Source organism: Petromyzon marinus, chromosome 52 (assembly GCF_048934315.1).
Source record: "Petromyzon marinus isolate PM22_M1 ecotype Great Lakes invasive population chromosome 52, UKy_Petmar_22M1.pri1.0, whole genome shotgun sequence".
Lineage (NCBI taxonomy): Eukaryota > Metazoa > Chordata > Hyperoartia > Petromyzontiformes > Petromyzontidae > Petromyzon > Petromyzon marinus.
Window position 1 is genome coordinate 1321836 of NC_133718.1, and position 14469 is coordinate 1336304.

A 14469-nucleotide genomic window follows, 5' to 3' on the forward strand; every position below is an offset into this window, starting at 1 on the left:
TACGCGTGGATTCTTGTCGTGCTTTTTTTTCACCCTTGCGATTATTGTTGTACGTGTTGCGTTGGTGAGGATGACGCCACGAGGTGACGTCACGGGTCAGAGGAGGTGCGACAGATCGAGGTTACGACGGGGAGAGGGGGGCGAAATGGAGGCGCTTGCCTTCTCTAAGCCCCAGTTTTTTCTCCTCCAAATATTGGCCAGCACTTTGATCAATTCATGTTCACGTGCTACGAAGAAGAACTGTTGCCCGAAACGTCGCCTATTTCATGTTCGATGGCCACATACTGAATCATCTTTTCAAGAGTTATCATGCCTTCAAATTACAGACAGACATGGACAGATGGAGAGAACTAGTACATCAACGCTTTCAACTTCAGCTGATAGAGTTTTAAACAAATACCGTTGAGCTCTTTGTTGATGTTTGTTGTTGGCGCTGCTGTTGTTGTTCAGGAGCCGTGCTGATTTTTTTGCCGGGCTACGATGAGATCATCACGCTGCGGGACCTCATTCTCTGCGACGACAAAAGATTTGCGGAGCAGAGCCACAAGTGAGTACGCTTTAACCACCTTTCCGACTCTTGACGGGTGACCTGATGCTTCTGCTGCTTGTGGCAGGTGTGCGCGTGTACCCGTTTGCGAGGGGGTAAGGCTCGTGCCCTGCAGCTTGGTGGCGTTTTTTGGCCCTGTTAGCCATCCGTTTGCGCGCATGGCCATTGGCACTCGTACCGTGTGTACGATGGGCCGGTGTCCAGTAGCCGGTTGACGACGATCGTCGTTGTTTTCTGACCTTGAGTGCCTTGTGAGCGTTGCCGTCTTGCACGCAGACACACATTTCTCTAACTCTCTCGCTATGTGCTACAGCGATCATGACCCTTCTATTTAGCTCTGTCTGTGATATTTACTGAAGAGCTATGCTTGAAATATTCCTAGTTGAATCCAATTGGTCCAAATTGCTCGTGTACTTTTTTTTTATTGAGGCAAAGGACGGGCCCATTATATCACATTCTGACGCACGTACACAACGTCAACATAAACTAAACGGGTTCTGAAATGCAGAGGATAGAAAGATGGGGAGCAGACCCGCTGCCCCAAACCAGACTGGTCCCCACCGAAAGGGGTCAATTGCTCACTTACTTAATTCGCTGCCTTCCCCCCGGCTTCTTGCATTGCAAATTGCGCGTCATACGAAATAAGATGGAGTGGGTAGGAGGGCGTGATGTTGCCTCGCTGGCCTCGTATGCAGGAGGTCGTGGGCTCGATGCCGACCCTGACGCCTGCTGTGTATTTTTGAGTTTGTGTGTCTCTTTTCCCGTGGTTGCGTGGATTTTTCTCCGGGTCCTCCGGTTTTTCCCCCCGCATTTAAAATCAACGTGCGTTCATAGTATTTGGCTGCAGTATGTTTCCACACGATAAGCCACTTTGTTGAGCTGTCATTTGTGGCCAGGTTGCTTTTAAAAAAGAGCTGCATAGCTCAGTGGTCCTTACCTGGTAAAATAAAAATAGTTTAGTTTAGACGCCGCCTAGCAGTAGCGCGATCACCGCTTGTTTGCAGAGGTTCACGTTTCAAATCCAGCGGCCGCCCCCGCTTAAGCCGTGACTCGTCGGCCGCCGGGCACCGCTCAAGAGTTCCGTCGCTTGTTGTGGCAGGTACCACGTGTTCACCCTTCACTCCAACATGCAGACGTGTGACCAGAGGAGAGTGCTCAAGAGCGTGCCGCCAGGAACCCGCAAAATTGTGCGTATTTTTATCGCATTCTCTACTCTGGCGTTGGTCGTTCCTATTTTGGTTCACCAGGGTGGCAGCAGCACAGCGGTAACGCGCGTGCCTCACAGCACAAAGATCCTGGGTTCGACTCCCGGCTCCCCCCTGTTGTGCATTGGGTTTCCTCCGGGTTGTTGGAGATTTTTCTCCCATAGTAAATAGGACCCTGCACACCATTTTACTGGTGTGGGCAAACGTCCAAATGGCTTGCAGAAAATTATCTTGCAAATGATTCAATTGGGATTACACACAGCAGCAGCAACATAGCGCCCCTACTGCAGAAACGCTCATGAACAATAGTCTTGAAACCCAGCGAGGCTTTCCTGGGCAAAGCAGCGTAATAATACATTGAGCTCGAATGTTCAAAGTCTGTTCAAGTTTGTTGAACTGATTTGTTTTATTTGCGTGTGTGCAGTTGGGGTGGTTGCATTAACTTACACATTACTTGCTGACAAATTCCCGTTTGCGGTACGCTCCAGCGTACCGCAAACGGAGCCACCGGGGGTTTCCTTGGCTACATTTTAGCAGGGCATTGGAATGATTGAGATGAAATGTGATGTCAGCCGCTCTGAGTTGCTTAGGCTTCTAAGCAATGCCCTGTACATGCAAATCCCACACTTATGAACACCCGCACATACGAACACCCGACTTACGAACACCCGACTTACGAACACCCACACTTACGAACACCCGCATGTACGAACACCCACACTTACGAACACCCGCACTTACGAACACCCGCACTTACGAACACCCACACTTACGAACACCCGCACTTACGAACACCCGACTTACGAACACCCGACTTACGAACACCCGCACTTACGAACACCCGACTTACGAACACCCGACTTACGAACACCCGACTTACGAACACCCGACTTACGAACACCCGACTTACGAACACCCACACTTACGAACACCCGCACATACGAACACCCGACTTACGAACACCCGACTTACGAACACCCACACTTACGAACACCCGCACTTACGAACACCCGACTTACGAACACTCACACTTACGAACACCCGACGTACGAACACCCGCACTTACGAACACCCGACGTACGAACACCCGCACATACGAACACCCGACTTACGAACACCCGACTTACGAATACCCGACGTACGAACACCCGCACTTATGAACACCCGCATGTACGAACACCTGACTTACGAACACCCGCCTTACAAACACCCACACTTACGAACACCCGCACTTACGAACACCCGCCTTACAAACACCCGACTTACGAACACCCAACTTACGAACACCCGCCTTACAAACACCCGCACTTATGAACACCCGCACTTACGAACACCCGACTTACGAACACCCGACTTACGAACACCCAACTTACGAACACCCGCCCTTATGAACACCTGACTTACGAACACCCACACTTACGAACACCCGCACATACGAACACCCGACTTACGAACACCCACACTTACGAACACCCACACATACGAACACCCGACTTACGAACACCCGACTTACGAACACCCGACTTACGAACACCCGCACTTACGAACACCCGACTTACGAACACCCGACTTACGAACACCCGACTTACGAACACCCACACTTACGAACACCCGACTTACGAACACCCACACTTACGAACACCCGACTTACGAACACCCGCACTTACGAACACCCGACTTACGAACACCCGCACTTACGAACACCCGACTTACGAACACCCGACTTACGAACACCCGCACTTACGAACACCCGACTTACGAACACCCGCACTTACGAACACCTGACTTACGAACACCCGACTTACGAACACCCGACTTACGAACACCCGAGTTACGAACACCCGACTTACGAACACCCACACTTACGAACACCCACACTTACGAACACCCGACTTACGAACACTCACACTTACGAACACCCGACGTACGAACACCCGCACTTACGAACACCCGACGTACGAACACCCGCACTTACGAACACCCGACGTACGAACACCCGCACTTACGAACACCCGACTTACGAACACCCGACTTACGAACACCCAACTTACGAACACCCGCCCTTATGAACACCTGACTTACGAACACTCACACTTACGAACACCCGCACGTATGAACACCCGACTTACGAACACCCGCCCTTATGAACACCTGACTTACGAACACTCACACTTACGAACACCCGCACGTATGAACACCTGACTTACGAACACCTGACTTACGAACACCCGACTTACGAACACCCGCACTTACGAACACCCGCACTTACGAACACCCGACTTACGAACACCCAACTTACGAACACCCGCCCTTATGAACACCTGACTTACGAACACTCACACTTACGAACACCCGCACGTATGAACACCCGACTTACGAACACCCGCCCTTATGAACACCTGACTTACGAACACTCACACTTACGAACACCCGCACGTATGAACACCTGACTTACGAACACCTGACTTACGAACACCCGACTTACGAACACCCGCACTTACGAACACCCGCACTTACGAACACATGACTTAAGAACACCTACACTTACGAACACTCACACTTACGAACCAGCTTCCATGAAATATACATTTTTCTAACACCGACTTGAAACGTGAACTCGCGCTTGCAAACTGAACCATGGGACTATTTCGTTCAGCGGTGCGATCCTGTCTAGATTTAGAAGATTGTTTTCACGGTGATGAACGTGTGTGTGTGTAGGCGGTTACAGCTCGCTCCGTCTCTTTTCATTTTTGTTTTAACCCCAAACCCTTCCGCAAGATCCTGTCGACGAATATAGCGGAGAGCAGCATCACGGTGAACGACGTGGTGTTCGTCATCGACTCGGGGAAAGTGAAGGAGGTGCTGACCTGCACTCACATACATGCACATACACGCACACACACGCACATCAGCGATGGAACGCTGTTCCTCAAGATTCCATGGATCTCTGAATCTGTGGACATTTTTAAAATGCCCCTCAAAACCTATTTATACGCTTCCGCGTATTACATTTTTTGTTAATTTAGTTAATTGTTTTTTTTATGTATTTGTAATACTCTTTTTATGCTGAGCATCTGCTGCTGCTGTGTCCTGTACAGCACTTTGAGATCCTTAATTAAAAGCGCTATATAAATGTAATTATTATTATCATCTTCCATGGTCTTTCCACTGATGTTGAAGAAAATGGCAATCTTAAATGTCCTATTCTTCCCGCGTTTGCTGTCAGACGTCTGCGTCAAAAGTCGCCCGTCGGCTCGATCGTCGCCACTTCACTGGCATTAATCATCGGTCTCATTTCACTTGGGGGGCGGTCACGCTGCCCGGCGCTAGCGAGCTCATTCGCCGCTAGTAGCAGAGGTTCATGGTTCGAATCCGGCAGGCCACCCTGGTTATCACCGGGGTGTGTAATGACCCGATACATTTCCACGCGCCCGACTGCTTCTGTGGAATCTTAAAGACCCCGTGACGTCATTCCAAATGAGTAGGCCATTGTGTGCCGGCTTCACCGGCCAAATTTTTTATATCACCGCCCCCCCCCCGCGCAGATTATTACTCAATTGGGTTCACAATAACGTTTTTTGTGTTAGATTGCGTACATACGAATAATATTGGTCGCGAAAGCCTACGTGTTAAACTACTCAAATTGAAATTTCAGGTAGCAATATCGTCCCCCCCACCCCCCCTTTTGCGAATACTTAGCAGGACCCTGCTGAGAAAGAGTTTGTTGAGACCGAGTGATGATTCCCTGGGTAAACAAGCAGAATAATAAATGATGTATATATTTTAGGAGAGAAAGCGGCGGAGGTGGTAACGTTTGGCTGCTCATGGTGACTGTGCGCCCGTCCTCTCCGCAGAAATCGTACGACGCGCTCACCTCAGTCACCATGCTCAAGACGGTCTGGATTTCCCAGGCCAGCAGCCTCCAGAGGAGGGGCAGGTATGGGTTTACACAGGTGTACATCAACACGGTTGGCACGGTTGGCACCTCGGATTAGCATGGTTGCCTCCGTACGTTGCGAAAGAAGGTCAACGTACATACGTACATATATGCATCGTCTTAGACGCCATCTCATCTGGTACAAGGTGACTCATCACAGAGCGGGCTGTCAGTAGCTCCCGAGTGGAGCGACGGTTGCCACAACAACACCACCGTTTGCATCGTTCCGGCTGCAAGCGCATCGGGGCAAAAGAGATGATGGGAGAGTGAATTTCAAAGCGGAAAAGTGCGATGGAAGAAGCGAAGTGGGTCAGTGTTCATACGCTTTGGTTTTTTTCGGTAAAGTCACGTAGGTAAAATAAAATAAAACAATTAAATCACGACGTTTCGGAGGCAACACAAGCTTCCGTCTTCAGGTGGAACAGTCACAGCAAGATCGCCGCATCAAGTGGGGAGGCTCTGAGAGCCTCGAGCTTAAATACAGGTTAAGGGAGGGGGGGAGGAGCCAAATAAGGGACATTGATGGGGTACGGGGCTAAGTTAATCCGTCCTTTGTTATGTTGAGGGTGCGGGGGATGCGGTGGGTCACTGCACGGGGGCAATGGAAAAATGGAAACAAAATGGAAAAATTTCGGAAAGATTATGCTGTGCGCTTATAAGGTAGCTGAGTAGGTGAGTGAGTGTGTCGTAGTGTAGGGGTTGGCGCGTTGCGCTATGAACCTGACGACCCTGGTTCGGTTCCCGCTCACGGTCAACAGCAGTGACGATTATCTAAACCGTTCCTGCGCCTCCCCTAGATCGACTTAGCCTCAAATGAGTATGTGGTGCGGTGTGTAAACATCGCCACTGGGGGAGGCAAAGGTGGCCGGGCGTGGTGTTGACCACTCACCTCCTTCATAGGTGCTCTCTAACAGCGCTTACTCTTGCCGTCTGTTAAAGGCTATACGGGGGATCTTTGTATTTCTGTCATTAGCACGCGTGCGCTACGAACCGAGCAACCCGGGTTTGTTTTCATTGCCGTGTATTGCGACTCAATTGGGAATCTTTGTGTTGTTGCGACCCGCACTTGTGAGTGGTGGGACACAGCGTGGATGAGACGGAAGTATTGGTCCCGTAGACCGCATGCACAGCATGATTTGTAGAAACAATGAATGCGTGGGCTAAAAATGGGGAATTTTTGTCTTTATTATGTTTTGTCGGGCAGGGCTGGGAGGTGTCGCCCCGGCATCTGCTTCCACCTGTTCAGCAAGGTGCGCTTCCAGAACATGCTGGAGTTCCAGACCCCCGAGCTGCTTCGAGAGCCACTGCAGGTACGAACGACGCAGGCCACAGACAGCCAGAAGGCGCACCCGGGGGGGGGGGGGGGGGGTGGGGGCGGCATCGCGTGCCGTCGAGGGCCTTCAGGCTGACGTAGGCCCCCATCCTAAACAGCTTTTTCGACGGTCCTCATGAAGCCACGGCCGGTGGACACCGTCAGCGGCGTGACGCTCGTCTCGCTGTGCCTGTCTTCAGCGTCCCAGGGATAAACGTTCATCATCGCCATCTTCCTCATCGCCATCTTCATCATCATCATTAGCAGCATTATAGCCTCTGACCAAGAGTGCCCGGAATGCGCCAAATCTTGTCAGATCGCGGAAACTAACGCATACAGTATGATGCGTATAACGTGAGTGTAGGAAACGGTTTGCATTGTGTACAGTGGGGATAATTAACAATTAATAATAAAATTTGGTTCAGGTCGCCACGTAAGCATAATAGCAACGCGTGTCATACACCCTCCTCCATCCGACACAGCCAGTAAGGTTTGTCACATGAACAAAACGTGCCAATTAGTTACTACTTCAGCCCACCGGTGTGTTGAAGAGTAAATCCACAACAATTACAAATTGAGTATGACCTTTAGCTGGTAATTACGTTCCAGCATCATCAGGTTGATTTGCTAGAATATACTATTCCAGCAGCATCCCGGCACCTTGTGCGATGCTACGCCGAGGCAGCCGTGCAAACCGCTTGTTCCTACTCACGCGACGTAGTTCCGTTCGCTGGATTGCGTTATATTCAATTCGCATCCGCGTTATTAAAAAATGCGTTCCTTAATGCGTGCATTCGTCGAATTATGCCCAATTCACGTCATGAAAACACGTGTTATAGGAGAATCTAGACTGTCGTGAAATATAGTGGATAATGATCCGCACTGCCCACCAAGCGATAACCACCGCGTAGAAACCAAAGTGAAAAGACGACCGTTTTGAAGTTGTGATGTTTTATAGGTTGCGTTGTCACGTTGGTGTTTGTGCTTTTCGTGGTGGTGCCATTTATTCATTCCTTTATTCATTTTAGATTTTTCCTGGTAATAGGGTTTTCATTTTCTGGTAGTGGGTTTATAAGGGATTTGGTCCTTATAAATCATTAATGTGTAGCGTTATAGGATGCTATTAGCATAAATGACGCTAATACAAAACGAAAGTGTTATTATTCCAACGCTTTTAAATAATAAAGTAGAAACGGGAGGGTGGTGCCGTCATGGTGCTATTTGTTTTGCGGATCACCTGCACCACCTCTGCCCCTGCTGCTGCTGCTGCTGCCCCTGCTGCTGCTGTTGCTGCTGCTGCTGCTGCCCCTGCTGCTGCTGCTGCAGGAGCTGTGCCTGCACACCAAGCTGCTCGCGCCGACCTGCATGCCGATCGCCGAGTTCCTGGCCAAGGCTCCGGATCCCCCGCCCAATCTCATCGTCCGCAACGCCCTGCAGATCCTCAAGGTGCGGTGGGGAGGGGCGGCCTTCGCAAAGCCTCGCCCAGACGACGGCGCCCGTGTTGCCTCTCGTCTCTCTGTTTGTAACATCGCCTTCCAGCAGTTGCTGGTTCGCGATTTATTTTGTTGTTGTTGTTGTTGTCTGGGTTTAGGCCGTGTCGCGGTCTGGCCACGTTTGTGACGTTAAAAACCCTCCACTGCCTGACACGGTCAAACGAAATAATTGTCCCCCGTGTGTGTGCAAATTCACGTGGCCTGACCCAACAACCAGTTGAGTCGCAATATACGGCGATCAAAACAAACCCTGGTTGCTGGGTTCGTAAAGCAAGTGTGCCAACGACACAAGAGACAAAGATCCCCCATATAGTCTTATCAGACATTTTGGGGCAAGGGCTGTTAGCAAGCATACATGAAAGCCGGCACTGCACACATGGGGGTGGGTTGCCAGCACCACACCTGGCCATCTTTGTCTCCCGAGTAGTTATGTTTGCACACTGCACCTGGTACTCATTTTAGGCCATTTCGAGGAGGCTCAGGATCGGTTCAGATAATCGTCAGCGTTGTTGGCCGCGAGCGGGAATCAAACTCGGGTCGCCGGGTTCGTGGTTCGCACGATAACAACTGCGCTACCACTAATGACGACGACAACAACTGCCGTTCGCCACCGAGTGGCGGTGACATCACCACGGTGCTTTTTAAGGCCACGTGAAGTGTCGGAACGCCCACTGGAAGGAAGTCACGGGGCAGACCCAAGTGCCATGGCTAACGACGCACAGGCACGAACTCGGACACGCGCATGTTCGTGCACACACGCAGGCGATCGACGCGATGGACAACTGGGAGGACTTGACGGAACTGGGTCATCACCTATCAGACCTGCCCGTGGAGCCTCACCTGGGCAAGATGGTGCTCTACGGCGTCGTGCTCAAGTGCCTCGACCCGGTGCTCACCATCGCCTGCTCGCTCGCCTACCGCGACCCCTTCACGCTGCCCAGCCAGCCGGCGCACAAACGCGCCGCCGCCTACTCGCGCAAGAAGCTCGCCGCCTCCACGTTCAGCGATCACATGGCCCTGCTCCGGGCATTCCAGGTGGGGGTGGCACAGGTAGCGGTTGGGGATTAGTCTGCCTATAGTGGGCATCGATTTTGCTCCTGTACGTGTGATCCCAGTTGTGGTGTAATATTTTGAAAACGGCGCATTTTGGAGCATGACGCACAGGCAGCATGACGCAGGCATACAATGGCCTACCCATTTTTTTTAAGACGTCCGAGGGTATCTGTAACGTCCACTAAGGCAGGTGGCGTGTATTTTACGATTAATACACACCGCAGTAACAAAAAAATATTTTACCAAGTGAGGCCCACTGAGCGATATAGCTTATTTTTTCAGAAGGGACCTGGCCGCAAATGATAACCCAATGAAGTGGCTTATCATGTGGAAATTTTTTGCAGCCAAATACTAGAAATACATGTTTCTAGATGTGGAGAGAAAAGCCGGAGAAGATTTCACACGACCACGGGGAGAACATGCAAACTCCAAATATACAGCAGGCATCAGGGTCAGGCGCAAACCCACGACATCCTTTAAACCAGGCGAGGTAGTTAACATCTCGCAACCAAAAATCAGGGATGGCCCGCCGGATTTGAACCGTGAACCTCTGCTCCAAGTGCCGAGCGCACTCCTGCTGGGCCACGTCACCGCCTCTTTGCTAAAGAACAAAGACACTTTTGATTTAAAGCTTTCGTGACTGCAGTAATTCATATTCTTAGTTTTTTCGGTAAAGTCACGTTGAAGAGAAACAACAAAATAATAAAAAATATAACGTGACTTTACCAAAAAAACTCAAACGACCGTTTGAGTTATGGTCGAAACGTCGTGAGAAATTTTTATTGTTTTATATATATTTTATTATTTTGTTGTTTCTCTTCAACGTGACTTTACCGAAAAAACTAAGAATATAAAAACAAAGACACTGTGGGAAAAAAACCAAACTTGCCCCGTCACTGAGAAGTTAATTTCTGGTGCGCTGTCTCTGTGTCTCCGTCCTGCCAGGCGTGGCAGAAGGCGTGCGGCGACGGCTGGGAGCGCTCGTTCTGCGAGCGAAGCTTCCTGAGCCAGGGCACCATGGAGATGATCTTCGGCATGAGGTCGCAGCTGTTGGGTCAGCTGCGTGCGTCCGGTAAGACGGGCTGCATCGTCGACGCGAGTGGCTCGGAAAGTTTCAGAGCGCCCAGCCGGCGCCGCTGTGATCCTGCGGTTCCAATCCAGGTTTCGGCTTCCTGTCTGATTAAACTGGGTTCTCAAGTGTAGCGAGTTCTTGGTCTTAGCCCGGCTACTTATGACTAACACAGAGACCGATAGACTCACATAGATACCCGTAGACTCGCATAGGCGCTCAGACTCGCATAGAGGCCCATAGATTTACGGAGACCCATAGACATTAGATTGAGATCCATAGTCTCACACAGACTGAGTTGTAATAATACCGGGTTCTCAAGTGTAGGGAAGCTAAAGGTCTCATCCCGGCTACTCATGACTCGCATAGAGACCCATAGATTTACAGAGACCCATAGACATTACAAAGAGATCCATAGCCTCACAGACTGAGTTGTGATTAAACTGGCTTCTCAAGTGTAGCAAGTTTGGTCTCCAAATGACTGCACACAAAAAAATCCAATAAATTTGCTTCTGCACTTAATTTGGCTAAAATTGCAGCTCTTGAGAATTTTACATTTCAGTTTGACCGTCGTGCAACGAAGATTACTCTAATATAACAGAGTGGGTGTGAACCGGAGGTCACTTGAAATGGAGCTCTGTTGTAGCTCTGTGATATCCGCCTCCATTGGTCGTTCTCCGTCACGAAAGGTTGAGAGACTTCTGAATGGATTACGCATCTCACGTCACAATACTTATAGCACGATAGGAATGATATTGAGGATGGATTTAAGAAAAAAAACTCCAACTATATTTGTAGTCTGTCTCTTCTTATTGTTGAAAATTTGCACTTTCTGTGTGCAGTTTATATGTTTTTACGGTTTCATCTGGTTTCTCTGATTTCCTCCCATAGTAAGTCAATAAATATAAACATAAAATGTAACTGATATTGATCAAACATCCCAATGCTGTAAAACAATCTATATAAAAATAGGAAATTTGTGGATGTGTCTGTTCGAAATGTTTAGCATACTTCCCAACATGCTACAAACTTGAAATTTGGCATGTGGGTAGCTCCCATAATGTACACAGTGGAAAAAGTATAAAAATAGACTTGTGTATTTTGGGGGGGAAATGACCATGAAGTGTGTGGCGTCAACCCGCGGCAAAAACTATCCCAACGCTGAGCTCTGACGTCATGACATTTGCACAGCTTCTGTCTCTGCAATGTCTAAGTGAACGCGACTATTTTCAGCTCGCCACGTCATTCCCTTCCCGAGTTGCCAAAATCACTCGTTGTTTTTTGGGTAACGCAAAGAACCATGCAACATCATCGTCTATATTCGTTCATTGAATAAACTTAAAAGTTGGACTAAACTATTAATTTACGTGCGAAGAATGGGAAACAACTGCTAGTTTACCTATAAATTACTCAATTGGGATCACACACACAGCAGCAACATCATCGCACCTCTACTGAAAAAACTTGGCAGGACCCTTCTGTGCCACGGTGGCAATATTTTAACTACCTCGCTGGTTTTGCAGGAGGTCGTGGGTTCGATTCCGACCCTGATGCCTGCTGCTGTATATATGGAGCTTGCGTGTCTCTCTCCCCGTGGTCGTGCGGATTTTTCTCCAGGTCCTCCAGTTTTTCCCTCCACATTTAGCATCAATATTACACTTTTAGAGTATTTGGCTACTGCTATAAATTTCTGCATGATGATAAGCCACTGTTGCGCTATCATTTGTGGCCAGGTTGCGTCTGAAAAATAGCTATATAGTTCAGTGGGGCCTTAACTGGTCAAATAAATGTTTTTACTGTTAAGTTTTAAAATAATCTTTCCTGTGTAAACCAGCGTCACTGACAAGTCATACCACCACTAATAATAATAATAATCGCACGTCAGGTTTCGTGCGGGCGAGAGGCGGGGGCGACATCCGCGACCTCAACACGAACTCGGAGAACTGGCCGGTGGTGAAGGCGGCGCTGGTGGCGGGGCTCTACCCCAACGTGATCCACGTGGATCGCACCACCCAAACGCTCACCACGCAGCTCGAGCGTAGGGTGCGCCTCCACCCTTCCTCCGTGCTCGACCAGCCCGGCTTCAAGAAGGTACCACCTTGCGTGCGTGTCCTGCAGCTCCGTCCGTGGCAGGGGGGAAGACTGGAGCGGCGCAGTTGGGGGGATAAGGTCGAACCTCGTAGCCAGAAGGGTTTGATTCCCGACTCGGGAGACTTTCTGTTGCCTGGAGTTTGTGCTGTCCGAGTTCGATTCCGCCTCATGGCCAACACCAGTGACGATTATCTGAATCGGTCATGGGCCTCCCCTAGGTCGACTCGGCCTGAAATGAGTACTTGGTGCGGTGTGTAAACATCGTCACTTGGGAGACAAAGGTGGCAAGGTGTGGTGTTGGCCACCCCCTGCTTAGTGTGCCGTTCCAGCCTTTATAGATGTTTGCTAACAGTACTTGTCCCAACAGTCTGTTCAGGCTATATGGGGATATTTTTTTCGTTTAAGTTTGTGTACGAGTGTAGGTGTGTGATTATGAGTGTAGGGAGCATTAGTGTAGTGGTTAGCACACTGCGCTATGAACCTGGCGACCTGAGTTCAATTCCTGCTCATCACCAATATCAGTGGCAAATATTTGAACCGGTCCTGGGCCTCCCCTAGGTCAACGTGTGTAAACATCAGCACTGGTGAGACAAAGGTGGCCGGACATGATGGTGGCCACCCACCCCCTCATGGCGGTCACTTACAGCGCTTGCCCCAATCAGTCTGTTCAGGTTGTATGGGGAATTTTTTCTTTGTCTTCTTTGTGAGGAAAGATACATTTTCGTGGTTACATTACAATTGTTCTGGTGGCATCGTGTTATCCTGACGTGCAGCAGATCGTATAACCACGTGGAGTAGTTGCACAGTGCTTAATGCACTTCGATATGAACCCAGCAGCAGCCTGAATTCAGTGCCAAGCCATGCCTAACTACTAACATGAGTGGTGAGTGATATATCATTAACTGTCCTGTCCACCCCTTCCCCCGCCTAACCAACCGTGCATTGGCCAGCACGGTGTGCGGAGGCCCTCATCCAGCAGTGGATTGACATGATGGCCTGTACAATATGCGCGATGGTAACTACCTTATCTGGTATGCATGAGGTCGTGGGTTCCATCTTGACCTTGACACATGTATATTTGGAGTTTGCATGTTCTCCCCGTGGTCGCTGCAATACATTTTCACATGATAGCCACTTAGTTTAGCTTTCATTTGTGGCCAGGTCGCTTCTGCAAAAGAGCTAGCTCATTGGGACTTACCTGGTAAGATACAACTTAGTTCAGTTTAATCGATTAAATGCCAATGTTATTGTATGGTATTATGTTCTGGAGTGACTGTTGTGATATGCGCATGGCCACAAGCCACTTGCCTAAATAGAATGAGCTTTCATCTTCTTTGGTTCATTCGGTAAAGTCACGTAGAATGAGAATAAAATAATAAATTGATAAAATAAAATAACACAATAATATTCTCACGACGTTTCGGCCACAACACAAGCGGCCTTCATCAGGTGAAGGGACGAGACTGTCTGGTAGGACAGCGCTGTCCTCCAGACAGTCTCGTCCCTTCACCTGATGAAGGCCACTTGTGTTGTGGCCGAAACGTCGTGAGAATATTATTGTGTTATTTTATTTTATCAATTTATTATTTTATTCTCATTCTACGTGACTTTACCGAAATAACCAAAGAAGATGAATCCTTGCAGTCACGAAAGCTTTAAATCGAAAAAGAATGAGCTTTTTTATTCTCGTGTTAGTAGCCGCACCCTGCAGACATAAATATTGCATTTGCGGAAATTGATGGGTCAAAAGTGGATGGAGAAT

At 49.2% G+C, this 14469-nt stretch overlaps 1 protein-coding gene across 1 annotated transcript in view; it reads left to right on the forward strand.

The window, feature by feature from the left end:
* Positions 1-14469, forward strand: part of LOC116953503 (YTH N6-methyladenosine RNA binding protein C2) — a 62471-nt gene that overhangs the window by 25866 nt on the left and 22136 nt on the right. The window contains exons 15-23 of the mRNA XM_076075105.1: positions 451-547; positions 1647-1734; positions 4531-4611; positions 5607-5689; positions 6894-6999; positions 8328-8447; positions 9257-9529; positions 10493-10619; positions 12502-12707. Coding sequence (XP_075931220.1) covers positions 451-547; positions 1647-1734; positions 4531-4611; positions 5607-5689; positions 6894-6999; positions 8328-8447; positions 9257-9529; positions 10493-10619; positions 12502-12707 — 1181 coding nt within the window. The remainder of the gene's footprint in view (positions 1-450; positions 548-1646; positions 1735-4530; positions 4612-5606; positions 5690-6893; positions 7000-8327; positions 8448-9256; positions 9530-10492; positions 10620-12501; positions 12708-14469) is intronic.